The 24,628-nt window shown below is 45.5% G+C and overlaps 1 protein-coding gene and 1 non-coding gene across 6 annotated transcripts in view; one reads left to right on the top strand and one right to left on the bottom strand.

Moving 5' to 3' along the window:
* Nucleotides 1-2,015: 2,015 nt before the first annotated feature.
* Hivep1 (HIVEP zinc finger 1) overlaps nt 2,016-24,628 on the top strand; it is a 136,285-nt gene continuing 113,672 nt past the window's right edge. The window contains exons 1-2 of one of the 5 annotated variants that reach the window (XM_050142262.1): nt 2,016-2,120; nt 8,039-8,181. In XM_050142262.1, the coding sequence (XP_049998219.1) occupies nt 8,142-8,181 (40 nt within the window). In that variant the 5' untranslated portion in view covers nt 2,016-2,120; nt 8,039-8,141. The other 4 variants (XM_050142261.1, XM_050142263.1, XM_050142264.1 and 1 more) reach the window with 4 other exon arrangements.
* On the bottom strand, nt 21,003-21,075 carry Trnak-cuu (transfer RNA lysine (anticodon CUU)). Its single transcript has one exon. It is a non-coding gene; the product is annotated as a tRNA-Lys (tRNA).

The raw sequence follows: 24,628 nt of genomic DNA, 5'->3' as shown, positions 1-24,628 counted from the left end.
AGTTTACAGGGAATTTTGAGGACTGCATGTAGTATATCTGTCAATCACAACTACCCTTCTTTTAGACTGTTTAACAGATAGTACACCAAATAATATTCATGAAACAATTGTACTTAACATTAAACTGGGCACTTTCCAACGGAGCCAAGCAGTGTGGATCAAACAAATGCGGGGGACGTTAGCCTTCTCAAAATTAGATGTGTTCAAACCCAAACCCATTTTCCCTTCACTCCTTCTAGCATCAAAGATCCCAACAGCTACACTTTTATGACATCAGGCACCAATTTCTCAAAACCTGAATAGCTGTAGCTTTATGAACAAGGGCTTCTTTTCTGCTCCGCAGATGCAGAAGAATATTATGAAGTTATTATAGTCCATTTCCCATAAAAATACAGCCGTGATGGCTTTAACCACCCGAATGTTCTCTGGCTCCCAGTCATGAATGTACCATGCACTAACTCCATGGCTTCTAGAAGGTTTCTTAACATTTTAGAATGAAGGAAAAGTGGGAAAAGGAAGGGGGCCACCACCCCTCCCGCTCTCAAGACTGTAGCTAGGGTGACAATTGCTGTAGTCTTTGTCCCCAGCTCCCATATTGATCCCAAACCCATCAGCCACAACAACTTTGCTTAAAAAGACCATTCTCCGTCCAGATGTCTCCAAACGGCTACCAACTGCTTGCCGTATCATGTCTTAATTCCTTCCAAACGATGAATGAGTTGGCTCTTCTCGAACGGCCTGGTGCCAGTTCATTCTGACTACCTCACAGCTACTATTAGAAGAGCCTACCCGGACAGCCCAGGTGCATGGCGGCTCCCATCTGGAAGATGCTTCCCTCCCCGTCTCAAGAGTGTCCTCATTGGGGTGTCAGTCAGTCATTCCCCGGTCACCAGGACTGTACTCAGCAGAAGGGAAGTAACCCCTCACAGTTCTCTCCTCACCTAGCACTGGCTTCTCTGGGCTTGAGAAGGGCGCTTATCTTACTGGCACATCTTGAACTTTCCCTCAAAACTCTACTGAGGATTCACCCTCTTCTGGAACTGTTTTCCAATAGACCTTCCCTCCACCCAAAGATCGCTCAGCAGTCATAGAAATAACCCTGTGTAACTTTAATTGGCGCTGTTTATAAGCTGTGGCTTCTATCTTTTCTCCCTCCAGGTATTTTTCCATGTGTTTGTGCTGTCTCCATTAATTTGTAAACTCCCAGAGGGCAAGGCCTAAACACGGCCTGGTGCTGTCCTAAAGGGCATGTGCCCAGGAGGATGAAGGAGAGGCAGCGCCTTTCCTTTATTACTAGCCCCCTCTGTTTCTGATTTTCAAATCATCTTTCCTCCGTAATGACTGAGACCGGAAACTTCAAATAAAATATATATCCAGGTTGAGCTAGGGTGCAGATAAATAAAAAAAAAAAAGCGAGAGTTACAATATTTTCACAACAGAAGAGGGAAGGCGTGCAGGTATTTTGACCCATAGGGGAATCGGTAGTGTATTATTATCGTTTCTCATCTTGGGAGTTGTATTCTTGTCTCTTCAAGGCTGCAGGAATATCTCAGAGAGAAAATAATATCCGCTTCCAAAGCTGAGCTCTAAAAACCGAACAGAGCCTGGAGAAACATCCAGACGATCTCATTACAAGTTTGTACTGTGAGTGGAAGGAAAAAGAATGTAATCTGGGAGACCTCCTCTGATTCGAGCAGAAAAAGCAGCACTGTTCCGAGACCAGGATCACTTAGCTGGGAGAGCCTTCTTCAGCTCAGGTGAGGAAGGGAGTCCGCCGAGGTCCTTTCCTAGCCTGGGTTAGAGCTGGGGATTCCGTCCTCTGGCCACCTGCTGCGCTGGCTGCTAGCTGCACCCACGGTGGAGAATATCTGGCTGTCACCAGGCGCTGAGCTCAAGGTATAACCCACGTAGGCGGTTCACCAGATAACATCAAAGCTACAAGCAGGGGCCAGAAAAGGGGGGTGGGGGGGCAGCGCAGCGAGGGAACCAAGCGCCTCCCCCAGCGTTTCCTCTCACGCCCACTTCCAACCTAGGAGGCTTTTGGTTTCTGCTTTTGTTGTTTTTAAAATGAAAAGTTGAACCCAGGAAGCTTGGGAGCAGACTTTTTGCTCTGCAGTTCGGTAAGTTTTCTTCCCTCGGTTCTTTTGTCTGCTTGGCTTGGGAAGAGCTGGGTCGTAGGGGACAGTTGTTGCGGAGCTTGAGGGGAAGGGTTTGTAGTTGGGTCGCCCGGAGTGGGAGGTGAGGGGGAGGGGAGGGGACTCGTTGGTGGACGGGAAAGCCCAGCGTGCAGGGTGAAGGGGAGGGACTGGCGGCGTGACCCAGGGCCAGCAGGAGGAACCTCCGGGATCTCCGCGTGGCGGTGGCGCTGGTGGCCGCACGGGGCGGAGGGCCGGAGCCGCGGGGCCGCGCCAAGGGGGAGCCCGAGCCAGGCAGCACCGGGTGGCCGCGTGGGAACCAGGGTTGGGAAGGAACGGGCGCAGCGCGGCATTGACGGGGATCTCCCTGAACTGTTCAGCCGGAGAAATACGGTCAGAGTCCCCACAGGACCCCACTTCTCCCAAGGGGAGCAACAGAGACATTTACATGGCCCGCTGGGTAGAGACAGAGGGGCCCCTAGGAACCTCTCTGCCTCTCCTGATCTAGAACCGTCACCCGGATCTCCCTTGTTCCAGGATTTTTGACAGTTCAAGCTTAAGTTTACCACTCACAGGCTAGTCGGGTTCACACATCCAATTCCGTTTATTTGCAGTATTCCAAGGACCTATTATTTACAAAACAAGCCGTAGCAAGCTATTTATTATAACATAGCCGCATTTCCCCTGCATTCTGGCATGGAAGAAACCGTGTTTCGAAAATTCAGAACACTTACCAGGAAAGTGTTCTGTATTATCTGTCTCAGAGACAAGTGTTAATACCTGTTTGCCGATCAAGAAAATATAGTGAAATGACAATTCAAAATCAGATAAGCAGTTTGTTCAAACGTTCAAAGCGTTGCTATATCCCGAAGACACTGGGTCCGTGGGTATATGTCAGCTGTGTTCGGGAGCTATTGAGTCAAAAACGCACCCTGGCACTTAGCTTTTGTTTTTCCGTTCCTAGCAACACAAACTCGACTTACAAAGAATGTGTCTTTACCCTAACACCTTAGTTCACATCTGCCTGTCTGTGTAGCTTTAGATTCAAACAGCCCAGCTGGGGGAGGGGCGCTACATTGCGCGTTTTTTGTGAATCCTACCCATTGGGTGTTTCATTTAATAAAGTAGATGCTAGCCCAGTGAAATATTAAAATGGCACTATTTCATTGTAGGGCTAACAGGATGTTACCCACCATCTGAACTTTCTAGTTGCATGATCTTTGCTCTGTGACCAAATAGACTTTTTCGTAGGCATATTTTCCCCTTTGCAAAACATTATTTTTGGCTCTAAGCTTGCCATTACTGAGTATTCCATTTTTAATCATTTCCATTCTGGGGCTTTGAGCTTTTCTTAGCTCGAATGAGTTAGAGGTAGGACTTCCTCAGGGGATTTTAGGGGTCAGCCGTTAGCAGGAACGGCCTAGACATCTTTACGAAAGCCCAAGGGAACAAAACAAGTTTGCACAGATGGTCAGCTGTTAGTAGGCGTATGGTCGTTTAGCAATGAATATTTTTGTTTTGCGTCTTTTTTTTACGCGTTTTTCTTTCCAACTTTGAGGTGGCCCGTTAAATCAGTCACTTCTGCCGGCTTTTTAGCGGCTGTGTGGAACTTTTAAATTCAAACTGCTACCAACCCTTATGTCTAACCTTGAAAACCTGCTTCCTTCCCCAGACTCAGCTCTGCTGATATTTCCAGAAGTTTCCAGCCCCTTTTACTAAGGCTTTCTAGCAGCCGGGGGTCAAACTCTGGTTTGTAATAAATTAGTCTGTCTTCCCTTTTACTCCCCCAGAGTTCCAGAAGCCCGCTGGGTGGCTCCGCCCCGCACCCCTTCCTCAGCTCCCCAAGTTCCCTAGCGGGTTAGTCCCCAGCTGTCAGGCAGGCAAGGAGGGGTTAACTGCGCTCCCTGCTTGGGCTCTGGGAAGCACCAACTCTCTCCGGAATAACCTTGGCTTTCCTCGGTCTTTTAATAGAACATCCGCCACCAAAATAGTGGTTTCAGTTCAGGGCTTAATAACACGTCCCCCCTCCGACCCTCCAAATCAACACCCCGCCCCCTATCGCTCTCTTTTTTTTAAAGTTATTTTTCAAAGTTAATGAGTTTAAAGTTTCACAATGATTTCCCCTTCCCTTTACGCGGAGCTGAGGAAACCCCCTTGGGGTCCCCCCTCCCTTCCCTCCCTCCTTCCCTCCCGGGTCCTCCTCCTCCCGACAAGGGCCAGGGCGAGGGGCGGGGCTGGGAGACACCATGACGTCACCGGGCCGGCCCACATCCTGCTCTAGAAAGTCAAAAGACGGTAAAGAGAATCGGGCGCCGCCCGGCCCCGCCCCTCCTCCCGGGCCAACCGCCCCTGACAGCAGCCCGGCCCGGGCTTCCCCCGGCCACGGAGCCCCGCCTCCTCCACCGCCCCGCCCCGCCCCGCCCCTCGGGCCGCGCCTCCTCCCGCGTCCTGGGTCCCCGCGGCCGGGCCTGCGGCGGGCGGGCGGGGCGGCAGGGGCCCCGGGCCGGCTTCACAGGAGCCCGCCCTCCCCCCGCCCCGCCGCCCCCGGGGATCCCCTGCCGCCCCGCCCACGCGCGGGGGAAGCCGCCGACCTTCGCCCTGGTCGCCCTAGAGCTGCCAGCCGTCCTCACAGACACCCGGGAGAGGTAAAGGCCAGCCGCTGTCCCGCCGGGTCCCACCCCGTCTCTCCCGCGCCCTGCTCGCGCCTTGGTGACGGTCGGCGGCTGGACCGGGCGCGGCAGGGACGGAGCTGCAGGAGGAGGTTTTGCTTGTGTCCCGGTTGTCAAGTGCAGCGCTGCTCCCGACGAGTGCGGGCGGGGTGCGGGCCGGGAGCGGTGGTGGGGGCGCTGCACCCGGGAGAGCGCAGCGCGGGGGGCGGGGGCCGGGACCACCTCCCCCTGGCGGGCGGGCGGGCGCGCGGGTTTGCGTGTGAGTGTGTGCGCGTGTGCCAGCGCCGACCTTGCGGAGGGGATGCTGCGTGCGGGAGCCGCTTGCCACTTCAGCGGGTCCTGGCCGCAAGGGCGGCGGGAGCTGTGGTCCTGCGAGCCCAGCAGGTACGGAGGGCCGGTCTCCTGAATCGCCACCGCCGCTTCTTGCAGGAGGACTCGGCGGGGCTGCGGGAGACCAGGCCGCGGCTTCCGCACCTCCCGGCTTTGTGGCTCGCTTTCCCTTTCGTTCTTTGCCCGGAGTGCCTGTTTACTCCGGGCCACCTGGGTAGTTTCTCTCAGGGTAGGGCGCGCGCCCGCCGCCGCCGGTGGGTCGGGGGGCGGTGGGCAGGGGCGCGGGGCTGCTGGGGCTCGCCGAGGGGTCGGGCTCCAGCAGGAGTTGCGGCTAGAGAGGGGAGGGGGCGGCGGTGGCGAGGCTGGCGAGGAGGAGTCTCAAGGCAGCCGCGCTCGCCTGCTCTGTCCTCCTCCTCCTCCGGCTCTCCGCATCCACTCCAGGCTCCTTCCGGAGCTGGCACTTCCATTCCCCCCTCCTTCTGGCATGCGAAGCGCTTTGTTCAGTGCAGCGTTGCAGAGGGGTTTTCCCAGGCTCCGCCCTCCACATTCATTCATGTTTTTTCTCCTTGCGACTGTCTTTACGCTTTTTGATCGTGTCCTGTTTTTGCACCTCGTAGTATATATTTCTTTCCCGAAAGAATGGTTGCTCACTCCTCCTTGTCGCTACGGTGCTGTCGTCTTTGATAATAACCACTTCTCCACCTCGGATTTAAACGTGGGCTGGACAGCTAGGGTCAGGGGGTGGAGGCTGCAAAACCGGGTCGCCCAAAGCTGTTACAGGTTGGGAATTTGCATATTCTACATTTGTGCTTGGGAAGCTGATGGGGGGTCACGTGATCGGCTTACAATCAGAGTTTATGCTTTGAAAACTTCCTAATATTGTGACCGCTTAGAAGCGTTAGTTTTTAATAAGGAACGGAGCCTTCATAGGCTTTATCTTTAAATTCTCCTTGCAGTCGGAACCCTCTTGAGGAGCACTATCTTTTGTAGGTCATTAGCTGGTGCTGCAAGGGACATCATCCATCGTTGACCATCGTGTTTCATATTCTTCCTCCTGCATTAGGTTGTGATCAGTTTGCGCTATGCCTGAGCCGACTAACAACAGCCCTGTTAGGAATACAGCCGCAAGCACGTTAATTGTAGCCGCCTTTTCCATATGCGTTTTAGCTAAAGTGAAAGGATACATTTCTCAAATCTTATTCTGGGATATTAGACACATTCTTTCCCTTAGAGGCGTTCTTCCCGGGAATTAATATTTCAGCGTTTTCGTGAGGCAGGCAAAGCTTCTACATTGTTTAGCTTAGTCCTTATAACAACCCTTATGAGGTGGATAATGCTTTCTGGTTTTACAGCTTGGGAAATCTGATCTTTTCAGAGAGGTTAAGTACCTTGAACAAGGCCACACAGTATGGGGTAAAGCCTGGTGGCGAACCTGTCTGGTTTGATTCCAAAGTATGTCCTCACAATGATTTGCTGTGTCACTCATCCCTTTGGGAGGGGGGTGTCTAGAGTAGGTAAATGTTATCTTCTCTGAGGAAATGGGCACGGAGTCATGTGGGAGCACATTGCATAGTTACTGATCTGAGGCAGATTTCATAACCTCCCCAAACCATTTTGTTTTAAATAGAAAACGGATGAATTAGAGCTGTTGTCCCAGTGGTTAGGATTAAATTAGGTGATAAGTAGAAATTCTACAGTAAAACTAGTACCCTAGTACCCACTAAATATGTGTGTGTAGTAATAGATATGAGAGCTTTTAAAACAAAGCATCCTTAGTCTATTCTTTCTGTTTGCTTAGTAATTAAACTTTGTTTCACCTTTAGTGCCAACATAATGGGCTTTGCTTATCAGCGTTGCTGCAGGAAGTTAAATCTAAAATTTTAACAGATTGTTAGGAAAGAATGTAATGGAAGAGAAGAGAACTCGGGTTGCCGGTTTGGGCATATGGGTGGTTAGGTTTCAGGCCCATTCAACCTTTTGACATTGCAACATAATGTCATGGCTCAAGAACCTTGCAACAGAGTTACACACACACACAAAGGACAAAAGAAATCTTGTAATGTTCTAAGTAAGTTTGCCATTTTGTATTGGGTGGAATTCATAGAGATCCCCAGTCACACTTGGCTACTGTCCATGGGCTGTAGGTTGGACCTGCCTGCTGGATAATTATATATTAGCATGATGAATTTCAGATTGCTTTTGAAAAGGCACAGTCAGGACAGGCGAAGTTATGCTACAGTAACAAGTAATTCCCAGGCAACAGAGACTTAAAACAACAGAGACTTTTTTGCTAAGGCGACGTGATCATATTATGTTACTGGAATTGTAACCTACACCAACTGGAACAGTACCTGACCTGTGCTAGAGGGGACAGAATGCTCTGGAAGATCTTTGTTTGATAACCGAGTGCGCCAGCATGGATGTGAGGCATGTCTGTGGTCTACTCAAAGGTCAGCATGCAGCTGCTGATCACAGGCATGTGTAGTCCTGCCAGTGAGCCTGGAATGAAGGTGTTGCCATCACTGGGGGACAGCCACCATAGCAACTGTGCATGTTAGCTGAGTCAACGAAAGAGACATGACCAGAGCATATATGGACTATATACATCCTGACTCTTTGTCACCTTGTACTAACTTTATCATTGTAATTCCAGTAATGCTGTCCTAAGTGAATATTTTCACTCTTGTCTAGTTTGTCTAGTGACTTCTTTCCCTCGTGTGTAATCAACAAGAGGACCTGGGGAGTGGTATGATGACCTGTCTCAGGCTTAGTTAACAGCAAATAATGTTTGCAAAGGTTACTTTTTCTTGTGGTTAGATCAGCACTGCTCTAAACTCTAACTTTTGAAGTATCCTTTTCTTTTAAAGGTAGTGGGATTTACTGCTTTTATCTTTTTCTTTACAGCATGTGGATTAACTGATGTCGGACAAGTACATGGAGCCAGCCTTTTGTAACCTGATCTTCCAACAATTTCTAAGAAGAAAAAAGAGCTCTTAAATCTAAGAAAATGCCTCGAACGAAGCAGATTCATCCCAGAAATCTCCGAGGTAAGGCTCTGTGTTCAGGGAAGAAAGGCTTCCAGTGACCTCATCCAGTATGTTGTTGGCACTAGCAATGGCTGTGAGTTCCTTAGACTCTGAGCCTGCTTCCCAGCCAGCTCCATTTTGCTTCATTCCTCTCGTCTTATGTAGTAGCTGTCTCTTACATGTTGAATGAATGAATTCCACAGAATTACAGTTCTCCGGTGACCTGTTCTAGGCTGAGATTTACCATTTCTGAGCAGGAACTATGGAATTTGAAATGGATGGTTGATATGTTCTGGTAATTGAATCACTTTTATCTTCATTATAAATAATCCTCTATCCTTTTGTATCTCTGGGAGACTGAACACTGTCTTCAAGCTTGCTAGGCAAGTGCTCTATCAGTGAGCTTTCTCACTGAATTCCATGTTTATTGATCAGAGATTTAGTTCTGTAAGTTGTATCAGGATAAAGAGGTGAAGAAAGTTGGAATTGACATTTACACAGCTTATTATTTGCAGAAGTCAGAACAAACTGACTCATTTTTTAACAAAGCAGCATCTTGTTAATATTTGTGTATAAGGCTAGGGGTCTAGCTTGGGGCTAGGATATGGGTTTAACCCATTCGAGGCCCTGGGTTCTATTCCCAGCACCAAACAAAACAAAGCAAAGGATACATATTAAACATATTTCATACAAACACTAGAGGGTAAATGTTTTTCTCTTTAAAGTAAAGATATTTAGTATCGGGAAAGGAAAAATATTTTACTGTATTTGGAATGATTTGTATTGTTTTGATGTGTTTTATTCACTGGGAACAGCAGTTATCTTTTCTATTTGACTTTCCTATATAAGAATTCAGCAGAATTGGACTTGTACGATGGCTCAGCTGGTAAAATGCTTGCGGCGCTAGTAGGAGGACCCAAGTTCAGATATCTAGAAGCCATCTAAGACGAGAGGCATAAGACTGTCATCCCAGTCTGTGGCAAAATGGGAGGTGGAAAGAGAATCCTCATAAGCTTGTGGGCCAGTCAGAGCGGTACACTTAACACCAAGAGATCCGCTCTTAGGCGAGGCAGAAGGTGAGAACTGACACTTAGCATTGTACAGATGTTGCTTAAGGTATTGCTCATAGCTGCAAACATGTGCATATATATTGTCTGTATAAGGCAAGGGCTGATTAAAACTTCTTCATTCATATCCGCTTCTCACTGAAGGAAGTTTTACAAACTCTTGGTTTTATATAAGAATATAAAATATAAAATAGATATTTGAAGCAAGCTTTTGTTAACGGTCATAATTTAAAAAATATTTTATATGTTTATATACGCACATGTGTGTGCAATTACCTCAGAGGCCAGAAGAGGGTGTCAGGACCCCTGGAGTTTTACAGGCAGCTGTGGTTATCCAGTACCACAGAGGATGGCAACGGAACTCCCATCCTCCGCAAAATTAGCAAGTGCTCTTAACTGTCAAGCCATCTTTCTAGCCCCAAATTATAAAAGTTTAAAAAATAATATTCATTAATTTTGTCACTAATGATAAAAAGATTTGTGTGCTAAACTTGTTGTGCCTGTTAGTTTTTACACAAAAGAATTCGGTCTCAGAAGACCCTTTGATGCTGGAGGATGTGCAGCAGCTGGAGGGTTTTCAGTTGATCGGTGCTCTGAGGTGATGCTGAGTTAGCACCATTTCAGAACCTTGGGAATTCTGTCCTGACCCCAAATTTTCTTTCTTTCTAACCATCCATCGATCCATCGATCCATCCATCCATCGTACAAAACTCAAGTCAGAAACTGTAACAGCAATTTTTAAAATAAAAAATCTTAACACTAGCAATATAACACAATGTGCAACACGAATTTGATACATACATGCTGTGGTTGGAAAATGTTAAGTTGTTGCATGTTTTCAGAGGAGCAGGAAACTGTGGACAGTTTAACAGGGCAATTTATAACATATAATTGTTTGGAATCTGAGCCGAGGTATTTCGGGAAGACTTCCTTGCATGTGTGATGGCCAGTTTGGTATGAAGTTCACTTGTTCTGTATCCAGAGCCAAGGCTGCAGCAAGTCCATGCTGCAGGATCGGTGAGCACTGCTCCCCCTCCTCGATTTTGCAATCATCATGCATTTGGTTTTCAATTAATTTTTGGTCTGTGCTTATTTAGAAATCTTTCACTGCTACCAAAGTTTTTTTTTCAACCCCTACATTTGGTTTTTAAGAATTAAGCAAGTGACCCACAACTTAAGAATCTGAGCTGAGAGAGTTGTAACACAGTGGTGTTTGCGTATCTAAAAAACAGTAGAAAGTAGAGCATAAAAGGTGAAAATGCTGCATTTGTCCAAGCCCCTTGCTGTGCGTGGAGGCTGCAGGCTGCAGGCCTGGAAGCTGCCTTGGGTCATCAGAGTGTGATGAGTGACCCTGATGGCCTGAGGCACGGGTACCGAGGCAGACTTCGTGAATACTGTGCAGTCAGACTGTGTTTAAAAATGTTTTTATTCAATAATAACATTGACATACCAAGGTTACCTTTTACTCTTATAAATGAAAAGAAAGCTTGATTTTGGCTCCTGTAATAAAAGTTAGCATAAAATAGAAATACATTTTGCAATTGTCCAAAAATATTTTGTCTTTGGACTCTTATTCTTTCAGTTTTCTATGTTTCTTTGCTTTTAATGTTATTATTTGTTTGTTTATTTGTTTGTTTGTTTGTTAAAAACTGAAAGCACACGCCTGATGGTGGCCCACGCCTTAATTCCAGCACTGGGGAGGCAGGGATTGGCCAGAGCTGTTAACACAGAGAAATCCTGTCTCAGAAAATCAGAACAAAAAGTTCTAAAAAGAAAGTAAAAAACAAACAAACAAAACTGCAAACAGAAAGCATACACTTTAGTGAGCTCCGCCTGGGGTTAGCATCGGTGTTTCAGTTTTCTACCTGTCCTCATGGGAGGTTTTCAGGGTTCTTTACACAGAGCTGACTTCTTGGAGCTGTCACCTCCTGTGATGACAGCACTCTCTTCAGGATCCCTTCTTAGGCTTTGCTTGAGGCCACTCTACAGCTGTGTGTGTGTGTAGAAGGTCTAAACCCAATGGTAATGACAAGGAGGATAGTGTAATAAGTACACAGCCCAGTAACATTGTTTATATCAGTGTGTTATTCTGTACTCTGTAGGATCTGCTTCTGCATGTCTGCTATGCAGCAGCTTCCCAGGACCAGTGTCCTCACAGTGATGATGTTTTTTGCTGTGCAGTTGGGCGACAGATAATCTTTAGCTCTGTAATAAGAAACAGACTGTAAAGCACACACCTTCTAAGTCAGAGATGTCTTAACAGTTAGACAGTTGATTGTAAGTGTTCTCAGCAGAAACATACTTGGCCAGTCATCATAAGATGATATTTGGACATATGATCAATATTCTGAGCTACTTGAATCTTGAAACAGTGCTTGTTTCCTGTCTAAAAATGTCCCAGAACTCTGTTGCTGCTAACTCCCCTGGACTCGTGTTAGAACTGACGAGTATAGTACAGTCTTTAGTGAGGTGGGGATTTAGATGAGCAAATTGAATGTAACATTTGGGCATCACAGAGAAACCATGGAACTTGAAAATGGGTGCTTCACTCTCAGAATCTGAACTTTTCAAAGAGTGGACTTTATCTTGTTTATAGCTGCAGGCGAGGCCCTCGGGATAGTGATGCTTGCCAGGATGGGCATTTGGAGGCCTGCCTTTAGGTTTTTATCTGTTTTGAGAACTATGCTCCAGTTTGTGTGAAGGCAGCAGATAGGTTAATAGTGGCCTTAGCTAGCTAATGGAGTTCAGAAATTTGTTAATGAATCCTAGGGTTAAGATTAATTTATGACTTCTTAGCTTTACAATGTGTAAAGTGATCCACGCTTGGTATACTGGTGGCCGTGACCTTCACCTGTAACTGCCTGTAACCTGCACTTGTGGTTGCAGGTAACTCAGGAAGCTGATGCTCAATGATTCCTGAGGCCAAGAATTCAAAGTTAGTCTGGGCAAGTTAGTACATCGCTATCTCAGCCAATGAAAGAAACCCGACTATTGTCAGTAGAGACTGTTAGTTCTTGGCCATTTTCATAGGATGCTCCTATGATCGCTTGCTGCTGGGCAGCGGCAGTGAGTCTCAGCAGTTAGTCAGTTTGCGATTAGGAAGGACACAGTGGACCCTGGAATGCACGGCACTGCCGAGGGAAAGCGGTCATTAGTCGGTGGAGTAAATGTACTTTCTCTGTCTTTTTCTTTTCTGTACTGAGGGCTGAATGTAGAACCTTGTACATGTTAGCCAGTGGTCTACCACTATGCTATATCCCTTTAAACTCATTTTTAAATTAAAGTTGTTCCTTGATGGTTTCACATTTATATAATGTAATCTAATCACACACCTCCCACTCATTTTACCCCCTCTTACCCTGTCAAGCCTCCCTCCTTCTAATGAAGTCTCATAACTTTTTCTTTTGATTTTTGTGTTTGCCAAACACATTTTCAACTTAGGCCGTTTTCTGTTTAGGATAAGGGTATAATTCTGTTCTGTGTCAAGGTGTGTCTGTGTATGCTCAATCTGAAATATTCCTTAGCTCATAAATATTAGAAGTATACCTTCTGTACTATTCAAATATAGAATAAATGAAAATAAGAAACTTGGATCTTTTCTGAAATTAGGATATTTTTCACTGTTTGAAGAGGACTTGAAATGTTGGGTCCTGGCCCATCACAGTAGATGGTTACTTAACTTGGACTGTGTAGTAAAAGGCAGACTGGAATTACAGTTGCCCAGGAGGCCAGGGACAAGGGCCCTCTGCAGGATCTGCTTCCTGAGGGCGGGAGTCTGAGCCCTTTCTGCTCACTGGGCAGGGCCTGCCTGAGGGTGAAACTTATAGTTCTGCTGGGAAAGCTGAGTCCAGAGAGGCGGGTTGTAAGAGAGTGCAGAGTTCTCACAGCTTTCCTATTTAGGGGTGTACACGTGCGTGTGTGTGTGTGTGTGTGTGTGTGTGTGTGTGTGTGTGTGTGCATGTTTCTGTCCCTGGGAACAGTTTGGAATTTGTAATAAGATGATGAAAGAAGCTATCAGAATTAATTTTTAGGCACAGAAAGTAGTATTTTAAGTACTGGATTGTTCTGAAACAGCATGTGTGCTCTTACTATTAGGCCTGCGTGGGCTGTGCTTCCCAAAGGGGCAGGCTTTATACAATTTTGCTCTCAGAAATGCTTTAGTAGGCAAATCTGAGAAGTCTTGATTTGGCAAAGGCAGAAAGTAGGTTTGAAGTACACATGAGCTGAGTTATACAGGATTCAGTTTCCACATTCTTGTCATTTAACCCTGGTAGAATCTTTGGTTTTGCCCTTTCTGAAGTGCACATTATATGTGGCCATAGCATTCTAACCCTGGTTGTGCTCTGTGCAGTGATGGAGAACTGGGGAAGAGCACAGAAAAGAACATGTTGAGAGGAACAGTTCTGAGTGCTGTCCTCGGCACCCTGGAGAGGGCATCTTCCAGCCTTGTGCTCCACTGACCAAGCTAGGCAGAAGACTAGACAGTGGTTGGCGTGGCAGATGTCAAGACCCGAGATCCCACATGTGGTCCTAGCGAGACGACAGTGAAGGGGAGCCATCTGGCCCACAGTCCATACTCGGAGGATGGAGGGCCATCCTCATCACCTTCCTGTATTTTTCCCGTGACCTCTTAGGTGCTGAGGCTGAGGAACTGGTAATTCATGTGATGCTCATTGCCGGTTGTTTCAGACACAGGGCTGTTTGGCGCTGTGCTAGCCACAATACGTTTCAGAGCTGTGGAAGCAGTGCTGCCCGTTTTTGTTGTGTCTGAGTCTAAGGTTTCAAAACCTCACCTTTAAGATTGCGAGTCAATGTGGGAAATATGAGATATTAGCCTTTTTTGTTTTGGAAATGATATCTTGCAAATTTGGTGTGGCTGTTTTTCACTTTTATTGGTTGCATGCGTTTGACTCTGAACGCCTCATAGAGAGACCTCTTTTCACTCTCTGCAAATATGCTTCATTAAACTCTGCCAGACAGTATTTGGGGCCCCTGAGATCCTGGCCATCCTTGACGTGTGTTGGCCATATACCTCCTGGGCGTATGGGGCCTGTCCATAAGTGTGGTTTGTATGCCCAGCAAGACCCACTGGAAAAACCTTCTGATAACTGCTTCCCCCCTCAGCACTAGGACCCCATCTGGCTTAGACCTGTGCGGACCCTGTGCATGCTGCCACAGTCTCTGAGTTCATATGTGCACCCATCCTGTTGTATCTGGAGGACACTTTAGCTCTTAAAATCTCTCCGCTTTCCCTAAATAATTCCCTGAGCCCCGAGGGAGGGGTTGGATGGAGACGTCCCATTCAGGACTCGATGTTCAAAGGTCTTTTGCTCTTTGCACATTGTCCGGTTGTGGGTCTCTGTGTTAGCTCCCATATGCTGGAGGAGGAAGTTTCTCTCATTATGGTTGTGCTCTGTATTTATGGTTGGTGGTGAAGGCAGAGAGTTGGACTTCTTGCTATGACCCCGAGCTGTGTGGTCTTGTGCAAGTTGTTTTCCTTGTCTGTAAAGCGCAGATAGTGGGTAAACTAGACCTCAGGGCTGGCTGGCTACAGCAGTGTTCGTCACATGCCTGGTACAGGGTAAGCTCTTGAAACAGAAGCCACCTCCTAGAACTGGCTTACGTCAAGCCTCTGGGTTGCATGTGTTTCACAAGCAGAGGATAGGAGTGCCCACAAAGAACCCTTTATTGATTGCACTTGGTGCTACACAGGCCTCTTGTCTGTGCTCACGGGAAGGTCATTCTGGATCCAGAAGAGGGCATTGGGGGCAGACAGCACCTGGGAGAGGACGTTCAGTACACCCCATCTGTGTTCCTACTTGAACTCACTCTGTTCTTGTGGGGTTTTTTTTTGTTGTTGTTGTTGTTTTCTTTTGTACTTTTTTTAAAAAAACAAGAGGTTAAACAACATTAGTCTCCATTCAATATTAGGAAATGAAAGGTGTCCGATTTTATTATTGTAAAATATTTCAGTGTGACCCTTTACATGGGATTGCAGTGCCATTTCTGTCCCCTGTTCCACTCCAGTGTAGGAAGAGAAACCCAGCCTGCTTTTCAGGACTATCTAGCCAATGAGAGTATTTCACTTGCTGTCAGTTCATGGGCTTGCTCCAGCGGTGTTTTTTTTTTTTTTTTTTCTAAAAGCTTCTATCAGGAACATAAACTTGTCTTGTTAATGTAAGGATTATCTTATTGAGTGCACGAGTAGATCCGTCTCATTCTAATGACTGTCATGGGGAACTCTGTTTACACACTGTCTTACACATTTGAAGGTTAGGTCAGCCCTTCCACGCTGACAGCGAATGATTTGCCAGGTCAGGAATCCTGTAGGGAAAACAACCCCTTGGCTTATTTAAAATTCTTTTCCGTGTGTGACTGAAACTAGAAAGGAAGTAAGTAATAATTTAAAAACCAGTTTTAAATGATATATATGAAAAGCCATTGGTGTTTTGAGGAGCTGGCACATGAATGGCTGGTATTATTTAATTAGCCCGGGATAATACAGGAATGGACTTAATATAGAAAAATCTCCATTTCGTCTTGAAGGTAATTATTTTTCAGTTTATGTTGAGAGTACATTTGATGCTTTCTGAATTTTTTTCTTTTTGAAAGGAAATATAAAATGTAATAATATAATTAACCGCAGTAATGGTTTCTTTTAGAGCTCCTTTGCACACAGTGTGTTCTGGCGAGGTATCATTCTTCTTTTACTGTAGAGTAGGGGGTAAGGAATGGGAATAAAGTCTCCACCTGTACAACAACTCCTGAGCCCCACAACGAGAATGCAAAGATTTGAACAAGTCTGGGTTACATTTGTTCTTGCGTTCATTATTTTATGAATAGATGAAGTGATTTACTTTTCAATTTGTATTTAAAACATTTGGCAGTGTTTTTCTGCATATTAATTAAGGGTGCTCTTCTGAAGTGTATTAATATGCCAGGTGCAGTACATCACCTCATTACAGCTAGAGCCGACACTAGAGATTCCTCGCTGAGCTTGAGAATTTCTGTCCACAAAAGATCATTTCACAAGAGTGCTTGGTTCTTCAAGAAGGGCCTTTTGACCTTACATTTCTTGACTTATACATTGTACAGTTGTATAGGATTGCATTATTATTATTATTATTATTATTATTATTGAGACATCTTAGAACATAGCCTTAGCTGGCCTGGGACTCAATATGAAGACCAGGTGGATTTTGAACTCATGAAGATTCCACTGCCTCTTCCTCCCGAGGGCTGGGATTAAAGACAAGAGCCATCCTGCCTACCATATTACCTTAGTTTTTACTCTTCTCATTGTAAAGATTCAACCAGGTTTTGAGTTGGTTCTATGATATATTCCCTTCTAGAGAGTGCTGTGAGGCCGGAGGCTGCGCTGCTGTGCAGGAAGAAGTATTCACAGATGCACAGCACTCACAGATACGATTAGAGCTACGGTGTGGTCAGCGTAGGGGTCCCTAAGTGTGAATGGAACCATTGTGGTCTTGACATGTGCATACGTATTGGGCTGATATGAAGCTTGATTTGTCTGGTACTAAATGATGAGTACAGATTTAATGGAGGTACTGTTTAGAAGCGTGCTTCCACCTTCTTGTTTTATGATTTTGAGATTTGGCACTGAAGAAAACTGTCAGATCAGCACATGGCTGCCCCCGACCTACAATATTCAGGTAAGAGTGGTCTAGACATAGAGTTAGGGGAGTATGCTGTATGGCAGAAGTAAATGAAAAAGCATCCACACCCTGGAACCTGGAAGGTAGTCTTTCAGTCTCAGTATTCGTCAGATTAGGGAAGACCCTGGCTCATCTTTGGTTCACTCAGCCTTGTTCTACAGATGAGCGGAGGGAGTGATTGATAGGTGAATCCATTTTGTGCCGCCTACTGGTTCCCTGCAGATGATCTTTGTGGGGTGTTCTTTCCAGTGTTTTGCTTTATTTGTGCATTGAGCTGGAATCTTGCCATGCTGCCCAGGATGACCTCAAGTGATGACTCTTGTATGCTTCAGACAAACCAGGTGCCTTGGCTTCAACTGTTTTTAAATTCCACGGCTTCCTTTCTCCTCTGCTGTCCCTACGACATGCACACGCTCCTCTGTAACTGTGTGTTGTACTCCTACAACTATCCCCAGACATGCAGAAACTAGGTTTTATTTCACTATACCAAGAAGTGTGGCTATCATGGCATGGGCTGGTGACAAGAAAGAGGCTGTTCAGATGGTTTTCTGGTGTTCAGCTTAGCTGCCCTTTCAACAGGTCTATTACAGGGTTGTATGCCAAGTGTCTTTTCTCATATGTTCTTGTTTCAACTACATGAAGTAGGTGTGTTATTACCATGTTTTATAGCTGAGGGAAGCAAGGGCTGGAGAGATTGTCACTTGCCCAGAGTGTCACAGCTGGGATCTACATAGCCACCCCCCTGGCTTCCAACATGCTCAGGTGTCCCCACACTGGCTGATGTTGACAGCGGCTCTTTCCTGGTGGGCGGGGTTTGTGAACGCTCTCCATCTATGGAGTGAAGCGTTAAGAATAGCATGCGGAACCAGTGGCCGGGAGGTCAGAGTTAGAGGATTTTAAACTGTTTTCCTCTTAAGTCTTTGCTGCCAAGAATCCATTTCAGACCTGTTTGTGACTTCAGGCTGAGTTTGCCATCACAGACAGTCCTGGAAATTGCCAAACTCTGCCTAAGACTAATCAGTCCTTAAAGATGTTTGTGCATGTGGTTTGCTTAGTTGTACATGGTTGGAAATAGACATGTCTTGTCTAAAAGTAAGGACAATATTTATCTGAAGGTTTCAGCAGAATATTTTGAGTTTCAGAGGCGAATCTATTAAATATTTAAGTGAAATGTAACTGCCATTCTAAGCTTTTTCTTGTATGATATGCATCACAGAAATTAGAACACACAGATTTGGTTCATTGTCGGGGGTCTCCCACATTGTAGGTGGCACTAGTTACAGGGATCAGAGTGTCGGGGGGTTATATTAGTTTTTTATTTTACTTCTTGGTATAGTGAAATAAAACCTAGTTCCTGCCTTCCTAGTTTTCAGTGTAGCATGTCTGGGAAGAGCTGTGGTAGTACGACACACACTGCGGGGGAACAGGTGCATGTAGCAGGGACGGCAAGGACAAAGCCAGGAGTAATGGCTGTCCTGGAGCCGTGTGACATCCTGCTCGGAGCTGCCCACTTCAGGTTTTTCTGGTGGGAACTTGATTGAGGAAACAGCTTTGACGCAGATTTTTAAAGAAAGGAAAGACAAACTGGCAGAGAAAGTAACTCCATCAAGCTTTGGGAGAAGAAAGAACGGGATGGAGGGATCAGTCTGGGATCCTGGGATTGTTTTTTTTAGTTAGAGTGTATTTCTTAATGAAGTCAAATTCCAAGGACCCAAAGGATAAAGACTTCTTAGATTTGATGTGTGTAGTTTCTATTTTTTGGTAAAGATAAAATTATTAAGTTGATATTTTTTTATTCTACTAGGGTAGGTATATTCAACCTTCTATAAGAGGTTAGAGACCAGGTGTTTTTATTGTACACTGTGACATTAAAACAAAAACAAAGCAACTCTACCTTCCATGTAGGGCCAACTGGTTTGTTGATGTCTAGGGAAGAAGATGGAGGTTGAAAGAATGAAGCCATCTTCTGAAAACCTGCAAGTGAACAAGGCAACAGAGGTGTATTTCTTTGGTCTCCTGTTTATGAGCAAGGAACGAGCCGGTCAAGGTTGAGTGCACACAGAGCAGCTCTCCGGCTCACTCTCCAGTGGCTGTCATTTGGAGCAGGGGTCAGAAAACACCTGACCAAATCCAGGCTCTGTCTGTTTCTGAAATTGTTTCCTTAAAACATACTTGTGTCCGTTGCCTCACGTTCCATCTAGGGCCGTTTTCATGAGGTGGTGGCAGCGATGAGTGCCTCTGTTTGTCTGACCAGGCTGAAGTATCTGCTTCTAAGTAGAGCCAGTGCTAACACACAGCTCAAAGGCTGTGTGCAGATCAGTAACTGCTGCGGTGGATTTTCTTCTCTGACAGCGGACTCCTTGGTGGGCCTCAAGTACGGTGGCTGCCAATGGCCACGTTGACTTCCATCACCCAGAAGGCCCTGTGTGGAGCTTCCGACACCCTGCTCTGTCCTGTGCTAGTTGAGGACATACAGACTGTGGTGTTCAAGCATGAAAGTTCAAACATCGGTGCGACTAGCTGACCAGTGAACATGGCAGGCATTCAGCTGACAGCGAGGCACTGTGCAAGGGGTTTGGGTGCCTTGCTTTACCTTCTGGATGCTACTGTGCTTTCATAGGCTAGTGTCCAATGTGTGATGATCCACATTCGATTCATACAGCATCTTGGAGGAGCTTGATTTTGTACTAGGAATGTATTTGATGATAAACTATTTCCCAGGGAAGTTACCTCTTCCAGTCTCCAGGTAGTAGAGTTACTGTCTCAGCCACACTACTGTGTAGTGTGTATTTGAGTTTTAGTAAACTGTGATATATATAGTCAGTAATGCCCAGTAAGTTTAAAGAATGGGCAGCCTTTGGCACAGTCGTGTGTGCTCACCCTCCAGGCGATCTTCAGCCATTGGTAATCTGACCTCAACCCCAGCTCCAGCCTAGATAATGGCTGCCCTATTTCCTACTTTACATGGCCTTCTCTGGAAAGGGGATCATGAGAAATTATCTCCACAATACTTTTAACTCGTATTTGACATAATGTGTTGAGATTCTTCCACATATTAATGCACACCAGGATTTTGTTGTGGAGTGGTATTTTTTTTTTTATACACAGCCTGCTTGTGCATCCATGAGCTGATGGACACGTGGTTTTGCCCAGCATCTCAAATCCACAAGTCCAGTGGGATTTAGCCTCCACTCTCCCTGATAGTACCGTAGCTCTTTTTTGGTTTACTGTGTATGTTTTCCTGTTCTTTAGCTGTTTGCTTGTATGAGCCTAAATTAAATCCTTAGTAGACAGTCCATTTGGGCAGCTGCTTTGTCATCCAGCCTAGTGGTGGCTCGTCAGCTTCACATCTGTGAACCGTGTTTGTACCTGCCATTGTGCTGGTTTATTTCTGTTACTTGTACTTCACTGGTTTCTGTTAGTGCTTGTCTTAACTTCCATTTTTATGGTCTCTGTGATTATTCTAGAGCGCATCCTCATGCATCAGTGTTTGGGAATGATGCAAACCAAATTTGGGTAAAATATAGAAACTTAGCCCAAATCTCCTTCCTTCCCTCGGGTTCTGCCATCGTCATCAGTGTTTGACCTGCGCGTTATGAAGCCAGCTGGACAGGGTGAAGTGAGTGCTTTCTCCAGCCCGATTTTAAACACATCTTAACGGAAGAGATGAAAAGATGAAATATTTAATAGCCCATATCAGTCTTCATGATGGCCGTTCTTGGCACAGTTGATGTGGGAGTGATTTTTTATTAATAAAGAAACTGCCTCGGCCCTCATAGGACAGAAAATTAGGTAGGCGGAGTAGACAGAGGAGAATGCTGGGAAAAAGAAGCTTAGTAGAGAAGTCGCCATGGTTCTCCCGCTCCAGACAGACGCAGGTTAAGATCCTCTCTGGTAAGCCAGCTCGTGGGCTACACAGAATATTAGAAATGGGTTAGAACAATATGTAAGAGCTAGCCAATAAGAAACTGGACCTAGCTGGGCCAGGCAGTGTTTGAAAGAATACAGTTTCTGTGTAATTATTTCTGGGTATAAACTAGCCATGCGGGCGGCTGGGTGCCGGGGACGCAGCCCTGCCGCTCCTAATTTCAACAGATGGCGCCCAACGTGGGGCTCGAACCCACGACCCTGGGATTAAGAGTCCCATGCTCTACCGACTGAGCTAGCCGGGTACAGAAGTACAGATAGTTATAGATTAAGAGAAATAAAGAAAAATAAGCCACGTAAAAATGAAAAATTCACAGAGAGTCTGGATTATGTACATTGTGTTTTCTTTAAAGTTTTTGACTGTAAAGGAGCTAAGTACAGAGAGACATTTCATTATATGGGCTGCCAAGCTAAACCAAAATGGATTTCATGAGGGTATTATGATTTCAAAATTTGGGTCTAAGGATATGATGCTTTGGAGAGGGTCTTCTTTTGTTTTTGCAGAGGATGAGACCCTGTGGATTGCATCTATTCCGATTTGGTATGATAGACCACGCCCTCCTGAAAGGTTGCTGTAAATACCCTCAAAAAATTACTTCACTCAACTGCCAGCCGAGATGACCCTGGCACACAGGTTATACCACAAAAGACCTAATTAACGACGCCCCTATTCAGCAAAAAGCAGTTTGGAAAAAAAAAACTACGCCCATGTTCCCAAATATTGTTTATAAATGTTCTTTTACATTTAAAGGGGGATATGATATAGATATGAATAATTTGCATTGGTATGGATTTTAAGGTCAATTTTGTTATATGTATATGTATTTTTGAACTTGATTAAGGTATTGTGATTGTGTAGTTCATTTAAAAATGTAATGTATAATTAGGAAATATAGGTTGTTAATGGATAATCATTGCTAATAGTTAAGCTTGTAGTCATGTTAGTTAGATTTTCTAGATATATAGAGATATATTTCAGTTAGATAGGCATTCTTCATATCTTTCAAAGGCTACAGAATATGGCATTTAAATATTTTAATAACTTAGGACTTTTCATGACAATGAGACACATCTGCTCCTGGCAGCACCAATCTACTTCAAAAGGAAGATGGGCATCGAAGAGGATCCTTATGGAGTTGGATAGTCATTTGGGCAAGAAACTGCTCTTGCCTGGACTGTTGCATAAACTGGACACAGAGAACCCGCAGAGAGAGGACTGCTGAACTTGCCTAAAGGTGAGATGGTCTTTCGGGGTTCCTGCTTCATGAAAGAGTCTGCGAGACATTCTACAGGACACAGCAGAAAATGACTGAACTGTCTTTGGAATTTCCTGCTTCATGGAAATGTCTCTGGATACCATGGGCCTGAAGGCCAAAGATGGATGCCCCAACGGTACAGAGGAACTTTGGGTGATTGTCCAGGCAGCGAAATGTCTCTGTCATTTCTAGAGTTTTCTTATTTCTTGTTTACTTAGATAATATTATATCCTCCTGGAGTCTTTGATGGAGTTAAAAAATGAATAGTTATAGTTTTCCTTAGTTATGATAAGAGATAAAATAGATATAAATATTGTAACTGTAATTCTTACTTGATAACTGTTTTGTTATATGTAATTTTACTATGTTAAAGTTAAAGCCTTTCTTTTTTTGTTTAAACAGAAAAAGGGGAACTGATGTGGGAGTGATTTCTTATTAATAAAGAAACTGCCTCGGCCCTCATAATAGGCCAACCCTTAGGTAGGCGGAGTAGACAGAGGAGAATGCTGGGAAAAAGAAGCTTAGTAGAGAAGTCGCCATGGTTCTCCCGCTCCAGACAGACGCAGGTTAAGATCCTCTCTGGTAAGCCAGCTCGTGGGCTACACAGAATATTAGAAATGGGTTAGAACAATATGTAAGAGCTAGCCAATAAGAAACTGGACCTAGCTGGGCCAGGCAGTGTTTGAAAGAATACAGTTTCTGTGTAATTATTTCTGGGTATAAACTAGCCATGCGGGCGGCTGGGTGCCGGGGACGCAGCCCTGCCGCTCCTAATTTCAACACACAGTTGTGTGAACTCAGGCTGTTGTCTTGTGTCCCTTCCGCTTAGAGCAGGTCTTCTCGAAGCCGGGACTCATCCTGCACATTCTCTGAACGCCTTTCTTTCCCCTTCACCTCAGAAGAACTGGATTCATGGATTTTGGTATTTCTCTCTGTGCTCCGGGCTTCCCATTGTCTGAGAAGTTAGCTGTTTGTGTTGTCAGTTTTCTTTTGCTTGCTCTCTGTGAGATAAGTTGGCTTTCCACGAGATATTTAATTGGTTAGTTTCCTTTGCCTTTCAGCAGTTGAGTGTGATGTGTTCAGATGTAGCTCTCAGCGTGCTGTCCTTAGATGTCTAAATTATGATAGCTGTTTTTAATAAAGTTTGATGATTTTGTATATTTAGTGTGTGTGTGTGTATGCACGAGCATGCACGCGCCAACCACACACATATGGAGGGCAACTTTTGGGGTCAGTTCTCATCTTCCGTCATGTATGGCCTAGGGAGTGAACTCAGCCGGTCAGGCTTGGTGACGGGTGCTGACCTCCGGAGTCATCTCATTGTTCTCTCCCCTTTTCCTTTGAAATAACTTTAAAATTAGCATATAAGATATTACATATTATTGCAGCACTTTCTTTTTCTTTTCTTGTTTTGACAGGTTTCTCTGTGTAGCCCTGGTTGTCCTAGAATTCGCTGTGTAGACCAGGCTCATCTTGAACTCACAGAGATCCATCCGCCTGCCTCTGCCTCCTGAGTGCTGGGATTAAAGGCTTGTGCCACCACCACCCAAAATGCTGTTGCAGTATTTTCAAAGTGCTTTAGTAGCATCTCCTCCCTCTCACCTGTTCCGCATTAATATCCTTGTGTCCTTTTGTCCACCTCCATCCTTCCTCCCCCCATCCCTCCTCAGGCTCCGTTTTCTCTCATCACTCATTCAGTTGTCCCTTGGCATGTGAAGGAGACTGTTTTCAGGACTCTGTCTGCAGATGGTCAGCCCATTGGAGGAAGTGGGGTTCCCGCGCATATCCTCCTGTTTCCTTAGTTATCTCAGACCGCCTACAGTACTGAGCACAATGTAAGTCTCTGTAAACAATTGTTATTCTGTACTGTTTAGAGAGTAATGGTAAGAAGAAAGGTTTCTGTGTTCCCATATTGTACAGCTGCTGTGAATCCTTGGAATCTTGTTCATGCTGGACAGGCATTCACACTCAGACACAGAGAGCCTCCGGCCTTCCAAGTTCACTTGTTTGTGGGATTGCCATTCACCTGCCTGTGTGCCCTGTTTAGTGGGCTTGGCAGTAGCTGTGGACTTGCTGCTTTTGCAGCCTGCCCTGGGTTGAACTATGATGCTGACTGAGCAGATGGTAGGGGGCTAGGAATAGCCTCAGGGAAGAAAGCTTCAGGCCCCTGCTGTGCTGATCTCACCCAAGAGGTCAGGACTTGAAGACATGCATCTGAGTTTGCAGATGAGTGTGGTAGGTGTTCAAAGTGCAGAGAATGATCGGCTGGGACCATTTTGTCCCTTTGGTTGTGCTTCGGGAAGAGGGATGTTTAGACCTTACTTTATCTGTACTGGTTTAGCCATGTGCATGGTCCAAACAGCCCTCTGGCAGACTGCATCCTGAACCTTAAGCGGCTGTGTGCAGTGTGTGCTAATAAGCCTCTTGATAAAGGCTCCTTGCAGAACCCCATTAAGTCAGCAGCGAATCTACATGCTGGCTGAAAGATGTAAATTGTGAGGTGAATGCACTCTAAGATCCTAGTAGGCTTTACTGATACTTA

The sequence above is a fragment of the Alexandromys fortis genome, unplaced genomic scaffold, assembly GCF_014885135.2.
Source record: "Alexandromys fortis isolate MF-2015 unplaced genomic scaffold, M_Fortis_MF-2015_v1.1 scaffold_5, whole genome shotgun sequence".
Lineage (NCBI taxonomy): Eukaryota > Metazoa > Chordata > Mammalia > Rodentia > Cricetidae > Alexandromys > Alexandromys fortis.
Note: the sequence above shows the minus strand (reverse complement) of the source record. Positions and strands in the feature narration are given on the sequence as shown.